Source organism: Rhinopithecus roxellana, chromosome 2 (assembly GCF_007565055.1).
Source record: "Rhinopithecus roxellana isolate Shanxi Qingling chromosome 2, ASM756505v1, whole genome shotgun sequence".
Classification (NCBI taxonomy): Eukaryota; Metazoa; Chordata; class Mammalia; order Primates; family Cercopithecidae; genus Rhinopithecus; species Rhinopithecus roxellana.
The window spans coordinates 132,299,454-132,323,410 of record NC_044550.1 but is presented as its reverse complement, the minus strand read 5'-3'; the positions used below and the strand labels follow the sequence as shown (position 1 = coordinate 132,323,410).

Genomic DNA, 23,957 nt, shown 5'->3' with positions numbered 1-23,957 from the left:
TAGCTTTTGATTTAGGGTCTTTAAAAAAAAAAGTAAACATTGACTGTTTCTTATAATTCCGTGTGTGGGCTGGGAGGCAGAGTTGAAGATGAATGTTTTAGAACAGCCTCACTCACAGGTTTTCTGGTTGGCTCAGGGTAACACAGATGCCATCAGCAGGCGTCTCTGTCACCCAGTGGGCTGTCCCAGGCCAGCCCTGTGATCGCCCCAGTGTTACCAGAAAGCGGTCTCAATCCAGACCCAAGAGAGGGTTTTTGGATCTTGCACAAGAAAGAATTCGGGGCGAGTCCACAGAGTAAAGTGAAAGCGAGTTTATTAAGAGAGTAAAGGCAAGAAGGAATTGCTGTCCACAGGCAGAGTAGGGTGTTCCCAAGAGCAAGAGGAGGAATGCATGTGCCTTAGGTACAGTGCTTGTTTGTATATAAGATAACAAAGCCGCAAAATCCTGGGGGAGGTGTGCTCTGCTACTAGGGCTGGTGACTAGGGATTGTTCATCTTTGTGCAACTACTCTCTTCTGCAAGAATCTTTTCTTCTGCAAGAATCTCTCTTCTGCAAGAATCTTTTCTTCTGCAAGAATCTCTCTTCTGCAAGAATCTTTTCTTCTGCAAGAATCTCTCTTCTGCAAGAATCTTTTCTTCTGCAAGAATCTCTCTTCTGCAAGAATCTTTTCTTCTGCAAGAATCTCTCTTCTGCAAGAATCTTTACAGCAAACCTTTTTTTTTTTTTTTTTTTTTTTTTGAGATGGAGTCTTGCTCTGTCGCCCAGGCTGGAGTGCAGTGGTGCAATCTCCACTCACTGCAACCTCTGCCTCCCAGGTTCAAGCAATTCTTCTGCCTCAGCCTCCCAAGTAGCTGGGATTATAGGCGCCAGCCATCATGCCTTGCTAATTTTTTGTATTTTTAATAGAGATGCATTTCACCATGTTGGCTAGGCTAGTCTTGAACGCCTGACCTCAGGTGATCTGCCTACCTCAGCCTCCCAAAGTGCTGGGATTACAAGTGTGAGCCACCGTGCTCAGCCACCAAACTTATTTTTAAACTAAGAATGCTTTTGTTCTTAAGGTATTGGGACATCAGGACATTTCCTGGGTTTGTTAAGTCTGGGGTCTGTTCGGTAAACATTGTTCACTTAATCCCTATCTGTAAATCTCCTGTTAACTAAGAACGCCTAACCTCCTGGGAATGCAGCCCAGCAGGTCTCAGCCTCATTTTACCCAGCCCCCATTCAAGATGGAGTCACTGTGGTTCCAATGTCTCTGACACTGGAGCTCCCAAGGTCAGTAAGATAAGCCCCAAGGCACACCTGCTTCTCAAGTCTCTGCTTGTGTCACATGTACTGTCGTCCCATGGGCCAAAACAAGTCACAGGACCAAGCCCAGGTCACTGCGAGAGGAGACGACCCAAAGGTATGGACCTACGGTGGGGAAGTTTTCAAACTGGCTCCCATTCACGTAAAGACAACTTCTCAGGAAGCCGCTGGAGGGTGTGCATCGCTAACACGAAACCAGGAAAGAAGGAAACACATGAGTTAGGGACCCCTGGTTGTCCCTGACATCTGACCTTCCCTTTGCACATCACAGTGGAGTTGTTGTCCGGACACAGGATCATCCGCCAGAGCCAGGTTGGGCCAACAGAGAGGACATGGAAGTGATCTGCTCCAGGCACTGCGGTAAGAGGGGAGAAGCCTGTCTTTCACCTGCCCTCCCATCCTAAATGCTGGCCAGACTGTAGACGCAGTGCTAGAAGGGTAACCGCCCAGTGGGTTCACCTCGCCCACTGCCTGGACAGAACCAATTTATCAAGACAGGGGCATTGCAATGGAGAAAGTAATTTATGCAGAGCCAGTTGTGTGGGAGACTGGAGTTTTATTATTATTCAAAATCAGTCTCCCCAAGCATTCGGGGATCAGAGTGTTAATTTTAATTTGATTAATTAATTAATTTGGAGACAGAGTCTCACTCTGTCACCCAGGCTGGAGTGCAGTGGCACGATCTTGACTCACTGCAACATCCACCTCCTGGGTTCAGGCGATTCTCCTGCCTCAGCCTCCCGAGTAGCTGGGACTACAGGCACCCGCAACCATGACCAGCTAATTTTTGTATTTTTAGTAGAGACAGGGTTTCACTGCCTTGGCCAGGCTGGTCTCGAACTCCTGACCTCAAGTGATCTGCTCATCTCGGCCTCCCAAAGTGCTGGGATTACAGGCATGAGCTACTGCGCCCGGCCAGGATCACAGTTTTTAAAGACAATTTGGTGGGTAGGGGCTTGGGAAGTGGGCAGTGCTGATTGGTCAGGTTGGAGATGGAATCCCAGGGGGTTTGAAGTGAGGTCTTCTTAATATCTTCTCTTCCTAGGTACAATGGTAGAACTGGTTGAGCCTGATTACTGGTCTGGGTGGTGTTGGCTGATCCATTGAGTGCAGGGTCTGCAAAATAGCTCAAGCACTGGTCTTAGGTTTTCCAATGGTGATGTTATCCCCAGGAGCAATATGGGGAGGTTCAGACTCTTGGAGCCAGAGGTTGCATGACCCCTAAACTGTTAATTTCTAATCTCGTAGCTAATTTGTTAGTCCTTCAAAGGCAGACTGGACCCCAGGCAAGAAGGGGGGTCTTTTTGGGAAAGGGCTCTTACCAATTTATTTCAGTCAAACCATGAACTGAAGTCCTTCCCAAAGTTAGTCTGGCCTATGTCCAGGAATGAACAAGGACAGCTTAAAGGTTAGAAGGAAGATGGAGTCAGTTAGGTCTGACTTTTTTCACTGTTGTAATTTCCTCAGTTATAATTTTGCAAAGGCGGTTTCAGAAGCTGGAGCAGCTAGTTTAGATCTCAGGATAGAAAATGTGGGTCAAAAGAGAGAGAGCGACAAGAGAGAAGAAACCTGCCTAGAGCCAGCACACTAGCCTAGGCCACTTACTCAGATGGTGACCTGAGAAAGAAATACAATTCTGTGTTGTATAAACTGTTGTTTGTATTGGGGGGGTCTCTGTTATAGCAGCCTAGCCTGTTTCCTAGCTAATCCATCTGGGATCCCAGAAACAGGGATACCACAGAGGAGAGACGCAAAGGGAACACCTGGGTGACAGTGAGGGAGTCCCCAGGGTGACAGCTGGGTGGTGGCCTGGAGAGTGAACAGTCCAGATTGACACAGGAAGATGGAAAGTTCCAAAAAACAAATCTACGGGGGCTGGGGAAGCAGAAATCGAGAGCTTATCTGATAGTTTTAACACATTGAGACGAATTTTCTATTTTTCACAAATGAATTAGTGATCAATGTGGAAAAAAATAGACAAAAAACTAGATAATTATTAGGCACAGTGTAAACAAAAAGTAATCATAAGCCAGGCGCGGTGGCTCATGCCTGTAATCCCAGCACTTTGGGGGGCTGAGGCAGGCAGATCACCTGAGGGTTTTGAGAGCATGTCCACAAATCAGCCACTAGTGTCTGGCAGGTGGTAGGTGTTCTGCAGGGAGTAGTCAGCTGCCCCACCCAGCTCTGAGCCCCAGCTCCCTCCTCTGATGTCCTTGGGGCTCTTCCAGCTCCAGCAGAAATGGGGAGTGGGGTACCGGGTCCCCTCACTGCCTGGCTTGCCGGGCCAGGCTCTCGGCTCTCAGCCCATTATACACTTAGTCTCAGCTGGGGCTTCCCACAACGCAGCACCCGCGTTCTTTCCATCTTTGGGGGTGGGATTCAGCACAGGACCCCACTGTCCTAAAGAGACAGGTTATTCTGTGACTAAAATAGGAAGAAAATGGCCTTTCTGGCTAACAGCAGAAAAAAAGCACATCATCTAGTCAGAGGAAAGCTAGAAGCAGTGAGTTTAGCTGATTGATTTGATCACTTCTGGAAAGAAAGAAAAGGGAACCCAAGTCTTTTCTGTTTTCTTGTTGTTTGTTTTGTTTTCCCAGGCTACTTTCCAAAGTCACCAGAGAGGTTCAACCGTTTAGGAGCAACTTTAACGATGGTTCGCCAGCCTCCAAGGTGCGGTTTCCTAGCAACTGGGAAGCTTTTAGAGCTCCACATAATTGATCAAGTTATGAGTGACTCAAGCAACAGCAAAGTCCTTTTTAGAAAAACAACAAAGCCCCTTTATCTTTACCTGGGTGCTGTTAGAATTACGCGTGGGGCCCACACAGTCAGATGACATCATGAGCCTCAGAGAGGGACAGACTAGCTGCAAAAGGTAGCAACGTTCAGGGACAACAGGCAGGGAGCAGGAATCCAAGGGTTTTCCAGGAGACACCTCAGAGAGGGACTCAGGAGCCATGCAGAGGGGCGGGGGCGTGGGAATCTGGGACTCTAGAGCCGTGTCAGTGGCCCAGTCAGACGCCATCACTCCAGCTGTGTCTCACTGGAGGCTGCAGGCGAGAACCATCTCCTCACCTTTTCCAGCGTGAGAGACGCCCACATTCCTTGGCTCATGGTCCCTTCCTCCATCTTGAAGCCTGTAGGGTGGCATCTTCCAGTCTCTCACCCCGACCTTCCAGCCTCCCTCTTACAAGGACACTTGAGATTACATTGGGCCCTCCTGGATAGGAAAGTCCAGAATCATCTCCCCGGTATCAAGATCTTTAACTGAATCCCATCCGCAATGTCCCTCTTGCCATACAAGGGAACACAGGAACATGATTTGGGGATTAGGACCCGGACATCTTTGGGGGCTGCGATTCTACTGCCCACAGTCTTCACGAGGGAACTGTCTATTTTGCAACAGCTGCCAGGATGAGAAAATGCATGGTGTCCAGCATACAGTGGGTGCTCCATTAATGTTGGTGAAACTGGGCAGAGCATCACGGCGCTCACGGTAGATGACTGTAGCACTTTTCTCTACCTGCTATTGTGCTATATTCACTGACTGGTGCGTGGTCCATCTCCCCACAAACACCCCTCCCAGCAGGGCAGGGGCTCTTCTCTGTGCATTGCTGCATCCCCTGTGCCAGGAAGAGTGAAGCACACAGCAGGGGCTCAATATTTTGAGTGAAGGAGTGTTCATTTTATTTGTCATGAAGAGGAAGCACCATGTATCGGATCGGGGCCTGGCCGTCAAAGCATGCTTTCCCCGGGCTGCCGGATGAGATGCATTGGGCCACGTGGCTGTTTGATAGCCCCGACACCCCATCCTGCTGATTGGGAGCTGGGGTGGTTACAGGATTCTGTCCTCAGGTACCAGACTCAAGAGATATAGGTCCTGCTTCGTGGGCATCTGCAGAAATGTGGGTTTTTGTCACCTCACTTGGGCGTGCACTTGCATGATGTAGGATTCAAAAAAAAAAAAAAGGAAAAAAGCATTTGAATAATTGAACTTGTTTGAATGCCTGGTCTTTAAGAGCATGTCCAAAGGAGGCAGAGTGGTCTTTCTGATGGCTTCGCCGCCCAAGAATGGACAGTGAAGGCCCCCTGAAAGAACGCCCTGGGGAGCTGGGCTTCCAGAGGGCTCGGAAACTCTGGTGCCAAACCCTCTCCTGGCACTTGGGATGGCACCACCCAGTTGGGTCTTTCCTGACTCATTCTCTCAAATGCTACTACCTCATGGAAACAAAGTGAGACTCTGCCCCCGGTCCCTCCCTGGTTGTCCCACAGCTCCGTGGGGTGAAGGCCCAGCCCAGAGCAGGTGGCCGGGATGGGGTCTTAAATAACTGCTGTTTCTGCAGACGGCAGGTTCTTTCCTGGGTGGGGGGTGCGGAGGGGGGAGAGCCTCTCCGTAAAACCCAGGACAAATGTGGAGGCTGCAGTGAGCCCAGACAGCACCACTACACTCCAGCCTGGGTGACAAAGGGACCCTATTTCAAACAAACAAAAAACGGTGTTGCTAAGAAGTTTTGAAAACCACTGACCTAGCCCAGAACTTTCCATTTTACAGATCGGGACACCGAGGCCTGGGGACAGGTGTTAAATGGTGCCCAGTGGTATAGGGCTTTGTGGCAGAATGAGTGGAACTCCGGACCATGCCCAAAAGACAGCACCACTCCTCCTCCAAGCTGTGCCTCTGCTGGTTGGTTAGAAACTAATCAGCGGTGCTGAGTGGCAGCGTGGTGGCCCAGGGGAAGGGGACAGGTGGGGCTCCATCCTTCCTGCTGTGCTATGTGCCATGTGCTACTGTGCTATGGCCTCCACTCTGAACCTCGGTGTCCTCTTCTGCAGAAGAGGGATGTTACAGCATCTTCCTCATCCAGGTGTTGTGAGATGCTGTGTTGTCATCTTTGTCCACTTGGAACGCATCATGCGGCTTCCCTCCTCTGCACAGTCAGTGGGGATCCCGGGGGCAGAGTCACAGAGCAAGGGTCTTCCATGGCCTCACAAATCCGCAGGATGGGGAGAGGAAATGGGACTGAACTCCAACCTCATCTCACCACCTGGGAAAGAATCCCAGGGGCGAGCCCGGGGCTCGGAGTGATGACACCACGTGGCTCGGAGTGATGACACCTCCTGCCTCTCGTGTGGTTTCACACAGCCCCTCCAGGCAGGACAAGCCAGGATGAGGACAGTGTGGGGTGTAGCTGCCACCACCCAGTGCTGTCCAAGGAAGATGGAGCAGCCACATCCTGCACGGCAACACCAGGTGGCCAAGCCAGAGCGTGTGACCACTCGCCACTCCCCACCCACAGCAAAGAGGCGAGGCCTGCTGCCCAGCAGAGAGCAGCCCAGCCTACGGGGGTCAGGAGCAGGTATAGGCCATGTCCTCAACCTCAGGGGAGACACCAAAGACCCAAGGGGCTGGGACAGACACAGGCTGCCCAAGAGGGGTGAGGCTTGCTGAGGGACCTCCAGCTGCTCGGGCACCCCCGAATGACTACGTTCTGCTTATAATTCCATGGGGTCATCACGGCAGGTGAGGGAACACAGGAGGCGGTTTCACAACACACCCTGGCATGGGCGGCAGCCCCACACCGCGAATCACCCTATAGGCTCCGCTTCATGGGTAACTGGAATTCGAAGATAATTCGGAAAGTGACTGTGCACTTTCCGCTCAGTAAGATCTGAGAGGATGGCTGGGCTGACACTCCATGGTCACCTTCGGCACAGGTGTCTCTGCACAGGCAGCCCATGCCCAGGCCACCCCACAGTGACAGCAGATGCCCCAGCCGGAGGTGAAGCCAGGGTCTGGCTTTGGCAGGAAGCTGTCAACTGTGAAATATCAACCTTGCTCTTTTGTAACTCAGACCGCACTTGCATTTCATTCAACAGGAGTACGGGCTCTGCTGATTCTCGCGCATGTACAAGAAAGACTTCTTTTCAGTAAAGAAAGGAAGGAAAGCACTGCAGGTTCCACTAGAGGGTTTTATTTCAGCCACTCAGGACCCTGGCTCTCTGCTCCACAGCACTGAACCTAGTCAGGCTCTTCTGAGCACTGACAGGGACCCCTCATCCCACCCCCCACCACAGTGTTCTCTGTTTCCCCAGTCCCGATGGATTCAGGCAAGACCCTCACAAATTCACCCACTACCTGCTGGACAGGAGGGTCATGAGGCAGCCTGTGGTGCTGAGCTCAGTGTGACATACCGCCAGTGCGCCGCCTCTCCCAGCCTCTGCTGGGGCCGGGCCTTGACCACATGATAAGCACCAGCTGCTGTGCACGTCCCCCAGGAAAGGGGAACGGCTGCTAAGGGTTAGCAGTGACCAAAGAAATAAGAAACGCTATTGTGGAGTTTACATAGATGCTTATTTGGTTCTTTAAACAACAAATCCAACACAAAAGTAAATAAGAGGCAACAGGGCGCTTGAAGGTGGGGGAGGAGAGGGAATCTCATCTGTAAAGTGCTTTTCGAGACACAGGAACCTCCTAGTCTAGCCTGGCACACCCACGTCACTCAGAAAGGCTGGGCTCGGGGTGGAGATGGCATGCAATTCCCAACACACTCGGCATTCACAGTGGACAGAGCTACACAGCGGCCACCCCTTTGTCAGGGTCCACGCAATCTACACATGGACGCAAGGTCTCTGCAGCCAAGGTCTGCACACGTGGGCACACACGGCACTGGTGCACGCCTGTCGGGCTGGGGCCACACTGGGGAAGGGCCTCACGGCAACATGCACTGGAAGCTCCTCATGGCGGACCATCCTCAGGCCGCCGACAGGAACGGGAAGAAGAAGAAGTCGAAGGCGAACTTCACGGCGCCATGCACGGTGCTGCGCCAGTCATGCTCGATCTTCACGTGCCGCCTGGCAGGCGAGAGCTGGGCCATGCAGTTGAGGCAGCTGATGGCCTTGAGCTCGAAGACAGGCCACTTGCTGCCCAGGCGGCCCTCCAGGATGGTGCTGAACTCGATGAGGCTGCCCTGGCGCAGGCTGAGCAGCACGCTCTTGAACTCGCTGCTGGCCCGCAGCACGATGTCCTTGGTGACGTCGTCCTCCTCGCGGCCGCGCGAGCTGTCGGCGCTGCTGCTGAATGGCATGCCCACGGTGATCTCGAACTTGTAGCGGTCGAACTTCTTGATGTGGCAGGGGTGCTTTGCCAGCAGCTTAAGGCGACAGAGCTCCTCCTCGGCCGTGGAGGTGTTGCCAGGGCTGCAGGCAGGGTAGGCCTCGCCGTAGAGGCAGCGCATCCAGTCGCCGATGAAGAGCGGGAGCATGTTGATGGCCGACTCGGCGCTGTTGTCGATGTCGGTCACGCGGACGTACTTGAAGCGGCCGGTCCACGTGACCCTGTGGCCCTCCAGGTGGCTGCAGAGGATCTGGGTGCGTGCCATGTTGGTCTCCTTCCAGGCACGTGGCCCACACAGCACCCCGTACTGCTGCCAGGTCAGTGTGGAGTTGTAGACCTTCATGCCCTCTGAGCGGTACACGTAGAACCAGCAGAACAGCACGATGGCCGTGAGCCACACCAGGATGAGCTTGACCATGGAGCTCCGCGTCAGGGACTTCACCATCCCCACCACAGAGAAGCTGGCCTTGGTCCACCAGCGCAGCAGCAGGGGCACGCTGCAGACCGCCATGGTGACTGCGATCTTGGTGAGCTCCAGAGACATGAACCACCGGGCGAACTGCAGCACGCCCACCAGCGCCAGGCCGGCCACCAGGATGGGGAGGGCAAAGAGGAAGAGGAAGTAGCCGATGGAGGCACGGAGCAGCCCCAGGCCGGTGGACTCCAGCAGGATGACCACCGAGAGCTCGCACCACATGAAGCACACCAGGTAGGGCACCAGGTAGCAGTAGGTGCCCTTGAAATTCCTCAGCCGCGCCATGCGGAAGAAGAGGTAAAGCAGGTAGATGTAGAGCAGGCAGGGGATGCTGATGTTGAGGACGACCAGGTGGCCGACAGGCACAGTGATGAAGGTCTGGCCAAGGACCTTCAGGTAGGGCCAATTCAGGGGCATGGAGGGCAGCAGCGACAGCAGGCCGGCGGTGACCTCGGTGGCCAGGGCCCTGCGCGTGTAGGGCTCTGCGTGGGTGCTCAGGCTCAGGTAGCTGGTCACAGTAAAGAAGCCGGCGATGACAGCCAGCTCCGAGCAGGGGATGCAGTCCTTGCTGGCGATGGGAAAGGAGAAGATGACGAAGACGACAGAGAGCAGGAAGTGGGCGTAGGGCTCCAGATGGTTCCAGCCGAAGTTGACCTCAGCCTGCTCCACATCCAGGTTGGGCTCGAAGCGCAGCAGCAGGTCAGTGAGGGTGCGGAAGTTCTCCCAGGCCTTGCTGTCCTGGAACACCTTGAGGGTGCAGATCACCATGGAGATGAAGGACAGGTAGAAGATGACTAGCGGGATGAAGAAGGCGAAGAAGTCGATGGTGAGGTTGCTGATAATGAAGAAGAAGATGAGGGCGTTGATGTGGTGCGTGGGGATGATGGTGGACAGCCAGTGCATGCCCGCCCTGGAGGCCATGTCGATCAGGTACTCCTTGATCTCCATGATGGCGTGCAGGGGGTACTTGACCACCTAGGGGAAAGACAGTATGTGGGAACCAGGCTAGGACAGGACCCCCACCGCTCCCACCTCACGCCTCCCTCTGACCACCCTGCCTCTGGGCAAAAGGAACATGCACCCCTGCGTTTTCCCGTCGCCGACCCCATCCTAGTAGTCCTCCCTCCATCCTTTTCCAGGTGGCCCTCCCCACGCTCGCGGTCCCTGTGGGCCCTCCCTCTTCTGGGCCTGGAGCCCTTCTCTGTCCTGTGCCTGGCTCCCCACCTTCTGCCAGCGTGACCAGATGCATGTGTGCTTCTCTCCCTGCAAGACCTCCAGCAGCCACGGGCTCCCCACTTCCCTCCCCTCAGGGTCACCCACATGAAGAGATGATGGAGCCCTAAGATGCCTGTCTGGGAGCTGGTTTTGTGACCCAGCTCTGCACTGCAGCAAGGACGTCACCTCCCTGAGCCTCCATGAAGGGAAACGGCAATCCTCATGAGGCTGGGCTCTAGGAGGGGAAGCCGCAGGCAGTCCTGGGAGGCGCAGCAGAGCAAGCGTCAGGAAAAGGGAGGTCAATGCAGACACAGGCAGAGGGACCAGCACCACTCTCCCAGCAAAGACACCATTCAACTGCACGGGGTGGCCGATTGAACTGCCCTCCCTGTGGCAGAAGACCCTGAGAAGCAGCTGCCAGGCCACCTGCCACCCCTACACACACGCATACATTCACACACACACATACGCAACCCACCCCTACACACACGTGCACACACACACAACCCACTCCTACACACGTGTGCACACACAAACCCACTCCTACACATGCACATTCACACACACACGCAACCTACCCCTACACACACGTGCACACACAAACCCACCCCCTACACATGCACATTCACACACACATGCAACCCACCCCTACACACGCACGCACACACACACAACCCACCCCCTACACATGCACATTCACACACACATGCAACCCACCCCTACACACGCATGCACACACACGCAACCCACCCCTACACACGCACATTCACACACACGTAACCCACCCCTACACACGCACATTCACACACACACACACGCAACCCACCCCTACACACACGTGCATACTCACACACACAACCCGCCCCTACACACATGCACACACACACACGCAACCCACCCCTACACACGCACATTCACACACACGCAACCCACCCCTACACACGTGTGCACACACAAACCCACTCCTACACACGCACATTCACACACACACGCAACCTACCCCTACACACACGTGCACACACACACAACCCGCCCCACACACGCACATTCACACAAACCCACCCCTACACACGCACACACACACGCAACCCACCCCTACACACGCACATTCACACACGCAACCCACCCCTACACACGCACACACACACGCAACCCACCCCTACACACGCACATTCACACACACGCAACCCACCCCTACACACACGTGCATACTCTCACACACAACCCGCCCCTACACACATGCACACACACACACACGCAACCCACCCCTACACACGCACATTCACACACACACAACCCACCCCTACACATGCACACACACACATGCAACCCACCCCTACACACATACATTCACACAACCCACCCCTACACAATTCACACACACACAACCCGCCCCTACAAATGCACACACACAACCCACCCCTACACACGCACACACATTCACACACATACACACACACACAACCCACCCCATACACATGCACACATTCACACACACGCGACCCACCCCTACACACACGTGCATTCACACAGGTGCACACCCACCCCTACACACGTGCACACACGTACACACCCAGTCCTACACGTGCATCCTCACACATGCACACCCACCCCTACACACGTGCACATATGCACACCTACCCTACACGTGTGCACCTATACATACACACCAGCGCACGCCCCCCATGGTACTTATAATAGGCACACAATCCCATACAGCCACGGCCAAAGGCTGCCCTCCCCCAACCTCTGGGTCCTGCTTCCCTGCTCTGCACACAGCGCTGAGGTCAGAAGCAGCTCTTGGCCTTCACCACAGCCAAGAGGAGCAGAGGGCTGAGGGAGGCATGCTGGGAGCAGCATCAGGATGGGGTGAAGCCCCTATGCCTGCCTGGTCTGTGCAGAACTCAAGAGGCCCTGAGCCCTGCCAGAACACGGGGCAGCCAGGCAGAGGGACTGGAGGGGATGTGGAAGAAAGTGGCCATGGTGCCAGTGCTTATGCAGCATGGTGTGGCATACGAAGCAGGGTCTGGGCATCTTCAGAAGTGCCAGGGGCCTGGACCAACACCAGGAAGTGGACGCCTAGGGGGTGGCCCCACATGGGGGTAGGGAAGCCTGGCTGCGTGTCCAGAGTCCACTGAGGGGCTACATGACACAGCCAGGCTGGAGCACCGACAGACAAGAAGTGGCAGCTGCACCCTACGAGCTCAGGGCCTCGGGGAAGCACCAGCCCCACAAACCCCCTGGGGCAGGCTTTCTCCACCCGGCCCACCAGAGGGCCAAGGAGGGATCCCAGGTGAATGGCAACTGGGTAACAACACCAGAATGTGGCCCTCACCTGCCAAGAGCCTTGGCTGTCAGCTCCGGAGGACCAGAACACCTGGAAGCAACCGGAAGACTGAGTCTTCCACAGATGAGAGGGACAGGCTCATGGAGGAAACGGGAGTGTTATGAGTGTGTGCATGCACATCTACACACACAGACCGAGCCTTCCACAGATGACAGGGACAGGCTCACGGAGAAAACGGAAGTGTTCAGGAGTGTGTGCACGCACAAATACACACATAGACTTGAGTCTTCCACAGAGGAGAGGAGAGGGGCAGGCTCATGGAGGAAACGGAAGTGTTCAGGAGTATGTGCATGCACGTCTACACGTATGGGGGAACAGCTCTGCTGCTTCGTATATATTTGTCACAGTCCACTCAATCTCTGTTTTGTAACAAGCAAATAAATGATTAAAGCAGCTAACAGCTCCCCCAGCTCTCTCTGGGGTCAACAACCTTCTCCGCGAGCAGAGAGGTGCTCACACTGCCAGGAGATGGCCAGGGATGACTAGGGAAGACCAGGCACTACAGGGTTTGAGGGCATTTCCAATGCTTGCCAGAGAGCCAGAGGGCATTTATGAAAACCAACCTACTCCAGGGTTTGTCTGGGGCGAGCCCCTGGAGTATGATGCCAGGCCAGCCGGCTAAAATCAACAGCTAGAAATGAGTCAACATGTGCGTCAGCCGGCAGCCTGCTCAGTTAATCCCTGTGTGGGGGCCTTGCTAACAGCAGGAAAACTAAAGGTGGCCCGGCCCGCCGCTGCTTACTACCACTGTCTCACGCATGACCACCATGGTAGCAAGGGGGTGGCCTTGGTAAAAATTCATCTGAAATCCCGTCTTACTCAAAGCCATGCACATTCTTTTGCCTAGAGGAACACATACAGCCACCTGGTTGAGAGGGCCTTTAAAAGACAAGGAAGATTCTAGAACATTATGTCGGATGGCATCTTGCCTCTGCTCAGACAGTGTGGAGGGGCTGGCCATCCATCTGAACTTAATGACCAGGGAACGATTCTCTTTTTAAAGCCCCAATTTCTGCTCCCTGCAGTGCCCACTCAAGACCCTCCTCTGACATGGGATTAAAAAGTTCAGTATCCTTTTCTGCAGAGAAGGTTCAAACAAATGCAACTCCGGAGACGGAAAAAGAATGAACTTTTAAAAATGAGCGAGGAGTCTGCTTCTATGAATAGAACACTGCAGAGCTCTCTGTCTGGGCCCGCGGTGATCAGCCCTTCTGCCGGCCACGAGAAACCAGGAAGCAGCATCACCACACAGGTGGCCGAGCGGACCCATGAAGAAGGCGGGCTGCGGAAGGGAGCCAAGACGAGATTCTGCTCCAACCTTGGGCAAAAATGTTCCTGTGTCGGATTTTCCAATTATGTAACGTTAAAAATGTTCGGATTTTAAGATATCATTAAGTTTGTTTTCAGAGGATTTTATCTACGATGACAGCTTGCACCTCCAGGCTCCAGAAGAGAACTGTGTGGAGTCTGGAACCTTCTTTGTGGGAGTAAGCCTGGCTCACAAAGAGGCATCTGCCATTTTCACTTTGGGTGAAGACCTCTCTGTTCCGCAAACGGCTACTAAAAGCTGGGACAGCTCTCAGCCTTGGGAGATGCTTGTGACGATTCATTACCTCCCTCACAAGAGACTTCTAAGAAGACAAGCTGCAAAGGAATCAAAGTGCTCTGACAGCTTCAAAAACCGAAGGGAAACGGAGCCTTGTTTATTTCTTGTCAGAATAGTTCAAATCTCTCCCTTCTAAAAAGGACTTTCAGGCTGGCTGGACACAGGGTCTCACGCCTAAATCCCAGAAGTTTGGGAGGTCAAAGTGGGAGGCTCACTTGGCCCAGGAGTCTGAGACCAGCGTAGGCAACAACAGTGAGACCCCATCACTACAAAATTGTTTCAAGCAATCAGCTGGGTGTGGTGGCCCAGGCCTGTCGTCCAGTTGTTTGGGAGGCTGAGGTGGGAGGGTGACTAGAGTCTGGCACGTTGAGGCTGCAGGGAGCTGTGACTGTGCCACTGCACTCCAGCCTGGGCAACAGAACAAGACCCTGTCATTAAGTAACATAAATAAATAGGACTTTCAGGTGCTACACAATATTGGACTCACCATCCATAAGTAGGTGACATAATTTTCCAAATAGGATACATACGCGAGGAGGCATTATTATAATAGTACTTATACCAGACGGCATAAACTGGGACACCTGGGCCATGGCCGCCTGGCCCAAGGGTCTTCTCCAAGTTACCCTTTCACCTGTGACCCTCACTGGCATTTCGGGAGTGTCTTTGCCAAAACCATGCCAGAATCCCAGCTTCCTCATCTCCCATTAGTAAGGAGATGATGGCACCCAATCTGTGAATATGCTTGCCTAGGGCCAGCTCTGAGCAGACCGTCAGTAAAAACCATGTGCTCCCTTGGTTCAAGTTCTTGGCCATCCTGGCCTATGTCTCAGAACTTCGGCAGATGGGTCAGTGTCATACCCTGGACATACAAGTGGGAGGAGCAGAGCCTTCCACCTGCAACCCTAGAGGACTCGCAGCTCTGGGCACTCGGGGGGCTCACACTCAGACTCATCTGGCTCCGAGTCCCTGGAGCAGGGCTGTTGTGCCTGCTGCTCTCTGGGCTGAAGCTGCTCCTGCAGCACCTGGGTTCCTGCTCTTCCCCCCCAGAGGGTGGACTTACTCTGACTCTCTCCCTGGCTCCAGGATGGTGACCTTTCAGCCTACTGCCTGCCTGACAGCTGGTGGCCCAACCATCTCCTGGTCCTGGCCCTGACTCATGCACCCATCTGAACACACTGATGGCAGTTCCTCCAGGTTCTCAGTCAGTTCAGAAGACAGAACCCCAGGGTGTCTGCATGATGCTGCCCGCAGGCACTGTGACAACCATCTGCTGGGGCCCCTTGTGCTGGCCTCAGCTTGGGGATCCTGGGTCATAAGGCCAAGCTTCTGGAAATCCTGGTGCTTTCTGCAGAGTGAGACAGGCACACATCTAATTGAACCATGCAAGCTGAACCGTGGGCAACTCTGTGAGAGGCCATAGGGCCACACGGCCAAGAAAACAAGCTGTCAGGCCCACATTGCTGGGCTTCCTGCTCCCCACTTTCCTCCTGCCGCCCAAGCTGCTTGTGTCCTACAGGTGTGCCCAATGTCACCCTGCACAAGTGCCACCCACCACGCTCCCACACTGGCCTCGCTCCCTGAGCCCTTGCAGGTCCAGGGGCAGTGGGTGCCTCTGCAGGTCCTCCCTGGCCTGATGGACATGGCACTTTGTTTTGGGGGAAGGCATCTTCAAGGCACTGGCCTCCACTCTGGACATACACGGAGAAATCTGCTAAGTGACGAAGTCTAGATGGAAGTCGGCCTCCAGCCCGCCCCACCGCCCCTTACACTCTGCATAGAAAGACCCGAGGGCCCTGTGCTGGCCATCCCAGCACTCCTGCCCAACACTGCCCCTGGTTTCTAAGCCTGACAGCTCAGAAAAGAAAGGCCTCCCTCCTGGGGACACATCCTTATGAGGACAAATGATGTCCCAAGGTACCAGCGGCACGGTTCTGGGACACTCTGTGATAGGCGAGAACCTCCTCACCTGCAGCTTCCTGGAAGGTGCCCTGCCTAAGGTGTGCGAGTCCTTGGGAGGCAGGCTCCGGCCTCACTGGGGTCTCGGTCACTCACCTTCAGGCGCAGCGGCAGGTCCTCAGGGCTCCTCCCCGCCAGCTCGTCGTCATCTTCGTCGTCCTGCAGGAACAGGCTGCTGGGGATGACGCCCTTGGCGTACTTCTTAGTAATCTCCACAAAGTCATCCAGTGCGATGTAGTTCTTGGCTGAAGCATGAGAGAAAACAGCATGGGGGCCCCACACTGCAGCCCCACTGCCGCCCTATCACAGAGCAATGGGCTGGGGATGGTGGCGTGGGGCCAAGCTAAGACAGGAGCTGAGTGGGTTCAGGTGGAGGAAACCCTTCCCTGGGCGGCCTGAGGGGTGAGGACCAGGCTGGGTGAGAAGGAAGGGGGCAGGCTTGCCGAGTGCCAGCCTCCAATCCTGGCCCCCGGCCCCTGGGTGTGCTGTCCCCCACCCCAAGTGTCCCTCTCTGCCTAGCTCCTCATGCCTGGAGGCCACTTACCCACACCTTTCACCCAGTTCACCTACCAAGCCTCACAACCTGCATCTCCGGTGCATGCTGACAGCCTCCTCTACCTCCAGCCAGCATGTGGCTTCTCACAGCACAGGCGACAAGCCGCCCTGTAGGCCAGCACCCTGCCAACTGCTCCATCCAACATGATCTGTGCCCTCAACCCCTCCGTTCAACATGATCTACCCAGGGTCTACTGTGCACCTGCTAATACCTCCATCCAACATGTGTCTGCCATGGGCCTACTACATGCCTGCTAACCCATCCATTCAACATGCGCCCTGCCATGGGCCGACTTACCCCTCCATCCAGCATGTTCCACCAAGAGCCTGTTACGTGCCCACTGACCCCTCTACCCAACGCGATCCACCGAGAGCTACACGCCCACTGACCCCTCCATCCAACACGATTCCCAAGGAGGGAATGAGGACCCTGAAGGACCCCAGCTGCTGTGGGTGAGATGGTGTCCAGGAGGCCTCCATGGGAAGGATGGGAAAGAAAGGACCATGCTGGGGCAGGGCAGAGGGAGACAAGCCAGGGTGCTGCAGAAACCCTAGGGAGGAGACAGGCTGCATCCAAGATGGCAGCCGTGATAGTGGGTGCTGACAGACCTCCTAATGGATCAGCTGCGTGTGCGAGAGGAGAGGAGTCGGGGCAGCACCCAGATGTAGCAGCAGCAAAGAGAGATGAGGCAGCCTTGGGGGGCCCACACAGGTGGCGGGTGGCACAGGCCTCAGCAGCTCACGGTAGACACCCGAGCTGTGAGCTGACCATGGGACAGCCAGGTTCAGGAGATGTGGAAGGCGCATGGGCAACCTGGGCGGGCTGGGGGCTTGCGGGTTGAGGACGGCGTCTGACACACAAGAGTGGTCACCAAGGCCACCCACACATTTCCCTACCAGGGCACAGTCCCCACGGGAAGACCCTGGTCCCCACAAGGAAGGCCCCTGTCCTCATACGGATGAATACCTCGGGCAGGATGTCCTGTCCTGAGAGACAGAACATTAGTCTAGGGACCCCAAGAAGGAGCAGCCAGTGTGGCAGCGAGGGCCCCGGGCCTGGCCGGGGAGAGGGCTCTAAGGAGAAGAGCAGTCATCTCTGCCCACGCTGCCAACGGATCAAGTCAGACAAGACAGGAAGTGACCGAGCAAGGAGGTCACTGATGGCCTGGATGAGCCACTTTGGTGGAATAACGTGGGAGAGGCCTGAGAGCATGGGAGGGGGAGCGAGAGAAGGGGACGACAGACACCCCTTTCTGGGAGTTCTGTTGGAAAAGCGGGCAGAGAAACAGGTGATGCCTGATGGGAACGTTCTGATGGAGGGGAAACAATGGGGGTGCTGGGGTCCTGTCCCTGAGGACCTGGCGGAGGGGCCCCCAGGCTGGCCGTGCTGACTCCTAACTCACCGCCAGCAGCAGAGACTGGGCCCAGCAGCAGGTGTGCCCGGCTCACCACAAACCCCTGTGGGAGTGGGAAGTGAGGTTGGGGTCTAGACTCTGCCTGCAGTGCCACCCAGGATGGAGACCCAGGCTGGGCTGCTCCTGCCCAGAGGTGCTTCACTTCAGGACAGCAGGCACCATGCCACCTCAGTGGCAGGACACTGTCACAGCCTTCTGGTCCTTGGGTTTCCGAGTCACAGATTTCTTCCCATTTCCATGTGAGGCGTTTCTTTGTCTCCCCCAAATGGAGCAGGAAACCAGCAGCCCAAGCACCATGCCCACCCACGCAGAGGCAAGGGCTCTGACCACACCCTCTGGACAGTTTCTCACTGGCCCAGCGGGAAGAGGGGATCCGTGCTCCCACCTGTACTCTGCTCTACATGCCACAGAGGCTCCTAGGACAGGCGAGGTCCCTCAGTCCCGTCGTCTGATCATCTCACTGTTCAGAAGGGGAAACTGAGACCCAGAAAATAAAATGAGACCTGCCCATGTCACAAGAAGAGTCTGTGGCAGACCTGGGTCTTGGCCCAGGCCCCCACTGATACTTAGCCCCTGAGCCCCCCGCCTATCTATCTTCTCCAGGACAGGAGCTCCCAGTGCCTCAGACTGCAGAGTCTACCCCACGTGAATGGAAGACAGTGAGGCTGGCCAGCTGCACCTGGAGGATGTGAAGTCTCTTCACATTCTTTGACCACAAACATCCGAAAGGCACCCCCAGTTCAGTGTGCCCCAGAGCTCTAACCCCCGGCCTAGGCTCTGCCCGCTCTGTTCCCTGCCTACCTACAAAGGGCCTACGCTGGGGCAGAGCCCCTTCCACACCCCGCTGGGTCTCCTGGGCCTTTGCTCATGCTGTTCCTTCTGCCCGGAGCCCCTCCCCTAACGCCCTCCTCATCCTTCCCCACTCAGGACTCCCCTGCTGGTCCCCACCCCCAGTATTTCCCTGTCCAGGAGGGACTGGCACATCATGGTTTCTGTCCTGTGCATGCACTCGAAGTGGGCAGTGTCCACTCCCAGCATCCAGAACACTGACCCCCAAATGGACCGCCTGAGATCCTAGCAGGGCCAGGATGGGGTCACACAGGAAGGAGAGGTTGTCCTGCAGGCGTGGGCCAGGAGGCATGGGCGAGACGGGGCAGGCCAGGATGGGGTCGCACAGGAAGGAGAGGTCACCCTGCAGGCGTGGGCCGGGAGGCATGGGTCAGACAGGGCAGGCCAGGATGGGGTCACACAGGAAGGAGAGGTCACCCTGCAGGTGTGGGCCGGGAGGCATGGGCGAGACGGGGCAGGCCAGGATGGGGTCACAGAGGAAGAAGAAGTTGTCCTGCAGGCGTAGGCCGGGAGGCATGGGTGAGACGGGGCAGGCCAGGATGGGGTCGCACAGGAAGGAGAGGTCACCCTGCAGGCGTGGGCAGGGAGGCATGGGTCAGACGGGGCAGGCCAGGATGGGGTCACACAGGAAGGAGAGGTCACCCTGCAGGCGTGGGCCGGGAGGCATGGGTCAGACGGGGCAGGCCAGGATGGGGTCACAGAGGAAGGAGAAGTTGTCCTGCAGGCGTAGGCCAGGAGGCATGGGTGAGACGGGGCGGGGCTGCACTCACACTCGCTGCTGACCAGGCGCTCCAGCATCCGCCTCTGCTTCTGCAGGGACTTGGGCACAGGGCCTGGCTGCACCCCTCCATCTGCAGGGGACAGGGTGGATTAACAGTCAGACAGGCTGACCATCCCCTCGTGCCCTGCAGCCCACCAGAAACGGATGCACTATTCCCAGGGCACACCAGTTCCAGGGGCGTCCTACGTTCTGGGGATCACAGGGCCCCAGGGCAGGCAGTGCAGGGGCCACCACACCTCTGCACCTCCAGCTGCTAGGGTGAACTCCACACCCTGTAGTGTGCTCCCACTTGGTGATGGACACAGTCCGTCCCATTGGTAGACGTGGTCAGAGAGCACTGGGCAGAATACCCTCTGGTTTGCTCAATGAGTGAGCACTGGAGTCAGGGCAGATGCTGTCAAAATGCCACCCACACACCTCCCCACTAAGGCATGGTCTCTACAGGAAGGTTCTGGTCCCCTGGTCCCCACAAGGAAGGCCCCTGTCCTCACAGGGAAGGTCCCAGCTCCTGTGGGAAGACCCCGCCCCTGAGGGAAGGTCCTGGCCCCGTGGGAAGGCTGGCGCCCAGGGTGAATCCTCGCACCGTGCTCGTTGACCTGGCCGACATTCTCCAGCAGCTCCGCCACGGCCACCTGCTTCTTCTTCTTGGGGTTGAGCTTCCAGTACATGACCAGGGCTGCCTTGCGCACGGCCCTCTCCAGGTCAGTCTCGGAGGAGAGTTGCCTCACTTCCCGTTCGTTCTCGGATGTGATGCCTGAGGGACAGGACATGGTCAAGGCCTTGTGTGCCCTGCCTAGAGCTTTCAGTGCCACTCTGACTCCGCCAACTCTGCCTGGAAGGCTTTCGAGGGAGACTCATACAAGGTGTCAGGACCTGGTTACCAGGGAAGGATGGATGGACACCTGGCCCAGGAGGACATCGCACCATGCCCCTGCTACGTCCACTCTCCAGTTGGGAGGCCAGGCTGGTCTTGCAGCAGACAGCCCCAAGCGCCCCCTATGTGGTGGCGGGAAGGAGGCAGCCTCTTCCTGTTCCTCCTGTTCCCATTTCACCCTCCCAGAAGGTGCTGCTATCCCTCTCTCAGAGGTGCAGACACCGAGGCACAGGCCTGTGTTCTGGCTCACCCAAGGTCACACATTCAGAAAGAGGCAGAGCTGTCTTGAACCCACGGTGGTCTCACTGCAGTCACAAGCCTGGGTGCACTGGCAGGGCCACCCCTGTGTCCACAGAGCTTTCCTCTGTCTCACACACAGCTCAGCCCTTTCTAAGGAAGGCTCGGACAGCAGGGAGACGGAGAGCAGGTTTTACTGCTGGTCAGCGGCTACCCTCCTCCCTTTACCCTCAACGGCCTGGGACGCCCACACAACCCAGTAGAGGGCAGGAGGACTCGCATGGAGATCCTTTTAAACATTGCCCAAATTTTCCACGTGAGCACGTATTTCTTTTCAAATCAGAAAGCACAACTGCACATCAGAAGGTGTATGCAGCTGGGGGAAACACAGGGAGCCAACCAGCCTCCTCCCTTGCACGCTCTGCTCCAGCAGCCTCTGGGGTATCCCTGGCTCCTGACAACGAGCCGTGTGGGCCGCCTGAGCCCCCTCCAGATCATTCCACCTGCTCTGGAATCAGGAGGCCGGACTGGTGAGAAATTCTGGCTAACAATGCCACTGTTAGTTTTTTCAAAACCATCAGTTTAATTTTCAAAGAAAGACTCTGTATAGTAAACGTAACTCTTAAAATATTATGATACAAGCCAGGTGCAGTGGCTCACGCCTGTAATCCCATCACTTTGGGAGGCCAAGGCGGGTGGATCACCTGAGGTCAGGAGTTTGTAACCAGCCTGGCCAACATGATGAAACCCTGTCTCTACTAAAAATACAAAAATTAGCTGGGGTGGTAATCTCAGCTACTCAAAAGGCTGAGGCAAGAGAACTGCTTGAACCAGGGAGGTGGAGGTTACAGTGAGCCGAGATCATGCCACTGCACTCCAGCCTGGGTGACAGAGTGAGACTCCATCTCAAAAAACAAACAAACAAAAAACAGAAGACAATACACCAAAATATGGGAGCTGCTTCTGGGCTTCAAAGTTATGAGTAATTTGTATCTTTATGTTTTCTACGTATTCCAAGTTTTCTATGATAAGCATAAAATACTTACACAAAGGTATCATTACAAAAAACACCTTTGTGACACCCACTTTCATCCTTCCCTGAGACATGGAATCTTCAGGAAGCACACTGCCCCACGGCACCAGGTACAGCCACTTCCGTTGCGCAGGACAACGTCCTAACTGAGCACCCGTGGCCTGAGCTGCATCCCTTTCCTCCCCTGCCTCTCTGTTTGAAAGAGATTATCTTTGAAGGGTCAGCCTGCCTCCTCCCAAAGTGAGCACACCTGCCTAGCTCTGCGTGGGCCCACAGCCCCTCAGCTGGTCCACCCAGACCGGATGGACGTCAGCTCAGGGGCATGGGCCGCTCTGACTGCAGGTCACATCACGGTCTCCAGCTTTGCCTCAGGGAAGCTACCTCTCAGCTGAACCCAGGATCGACGTCTCCGTTTGGATCAGAACCCAGCAGGGGAGCAGGATGTCTAGTTACCACCTGGAGACACCAACACAAGCCAAACAGAATGAAAATGGCTTGGTCTGTTAAATATCCCATCTTAGGTCCAGAAACAGTGTCTAAAACGACAAGGCCACCAGCAAAACAGAAACTGAAATTTCCCAACAGCATCACCGGCATTAGGTTTGGTAACATTTTAGTTGTTCAGTTAGCAAGCAGCATTACCAGCTGCTCAACCCTCCAGAGGCTGTTCTAAGCCTCAGGCAGACCCACCCTTTCTGTCCGCCAAGCACCGGCGAAGCAGCTTCACAGCCTCCCGCCGGCCCTGCTTTGCGGCGAGGACCAGCCAGTCCACAGCAGTGCAGCTGTTGAGTTCTTCATCCATGTCGCCGGCCAACTGCAGGTAGTGCTTCCCCACCTGCAAGACAGGCACCAGTCAGCCTCCAGCTTCTCAGACCCTCTCCCACCCCACGCTCCCAGCCAGCCCACCTCCTTTCACCCACTTCCCTTTGTCACCCAGGCCAGGAAGGAAAGGGCGGAAATGGGGTCACACCAGGCATGTCCACTAGGCTAGGCCCTACTGAGCCTCCAGCCATTCGCTCCTCCTCAAAACTAGGTGAGGAAGGTGTGGCCACCTCATCCACACAGTGAAGGAGTCATCACGGGCTCCGACTGGTACAGGTTCTCTTCCTTGAGTTGCTCCTGCCTGCCAAAGCTCACCATCAGTGCATGGAAACCAGAACCATGACTGGGTCCTTTACACCTCTCAAAACAGTCAGGGGACCACAGAAAGCCAGGGCTAGAGAGAGGCCAGCTAGCCAGGGGTTGGCACTGGCCCACTGCCTGCTTTTGCAAATAAAGTTTTATTGAAATACAACCATAACCACTCATTTGCATGTTGTCCATGCTGCTTTTATGTGCTCCACAGCAAAGCTGAGCAACACAAGAAATTGTGCGGAGTCCAGAATATTCACTATCTGGCCCTTTGCAAAAAAAAAAAAAAAAAAAAAAAATCCCTGCTAAAATGGTTCAATCTTCTCATTCTACAGATGGAAAAAGTGAGGCCCGGGGCACAGAAAGCCCATAAAAGGGCTCACTATGCTCCCCCAGCCTCCAAATGCCCAGGCAAATGGATGTCGGAGGAACTTTTAAGTACAATATGGCTGTGAGGTCAGGAAATAATTTTTTTTTTTTTTTTTTTTTTTTTTGAGATGGAGTCTCACTGTGTAGCCCAGGCTGGAGTGCAGTGGTACGATCTCAGCTCACTGCAACCTCCACCTCCTGGGTTCAACTGATTTTCCTGTCTCAGCCTCCTGAGTAGCTGGGAGTACAGGTATGCACCACCACGTCTGGCTAATTTTTGTATTTGTAGTAGAGACACGGTTTCACCATGTTGGCCAGGCTGGTCACGAACTCCTGACCTCAGGTGATCCACCTGCCTCGGCCTCCCAAAGTGCTGGGATTACAGGCGTGAGCTGCCACGCCTGGCCAGAAATTCTTCATTTATAGTTTTGCATCGAAGCTTTTCTCCTCTTCAGGGAGAAGAGGGGGCAGGAAACTGCTCAGGATAACTGTGGTCACCTGCTTGAGTCCTGTGCAAGGGGACAGAGTGAGGTTGTGAGAACTTGCCTCCACAGAGGACACAGGACCCCCGGCTACCTCCTGTCTCAGCCTACTGTTGGCTTCTCCCCTTACCGCAATTCAAAATCATTGTATTTCTGTGTGTCTACTTGGGTTTTTTGGGTCTACTTCTTCCACTAACCTGTCACCCATG

The 23,957-nt window shown here is 55.2% G+C and overlaps 1 protein-coding gene across 2 annotated transcripts in view; it reads right to left on the bottom strand.

Moving 5' to 3' along the window:
• Positions 1-7,256: 7,256 nt before the first annotated feature.
• Positions 7,257-23,957, bottom strand: part of WFS1 (wolframin ER transmembrane glycoprotein) — a 34,911-nt gene continuing 18,210 nt past the window's right edge. For both annotated transcript variants that reach the window (XM_010370046.2, XM_010370047.2), the window contains exons 4-8: positions 22,457-22,601; positions 20,206-20,376; positions 19,612-19,692; positions 16,119-16,267; positions 7,257-9,870 (exon numbers count right to left, since the gene is read on the bottom strand). In XM_010370046.2, the coding sequence (XP_010368348.2) occupies positions 8,059-9,870; positions 16,119-16,267; positions 19,612-19,692; positions 20,206-20,376; positions 22,457-22,601 (2,358 nt within the window). In that variant the 3' untranslated portion in view covers positions 7,257-8,058. The remainder of the gene's footprint in view (positions 9,871-16,118; positions 16,268-19,611; positions 19,693-20,205; positions 20,377-22,456; positions 22,602-23,957) is intronic.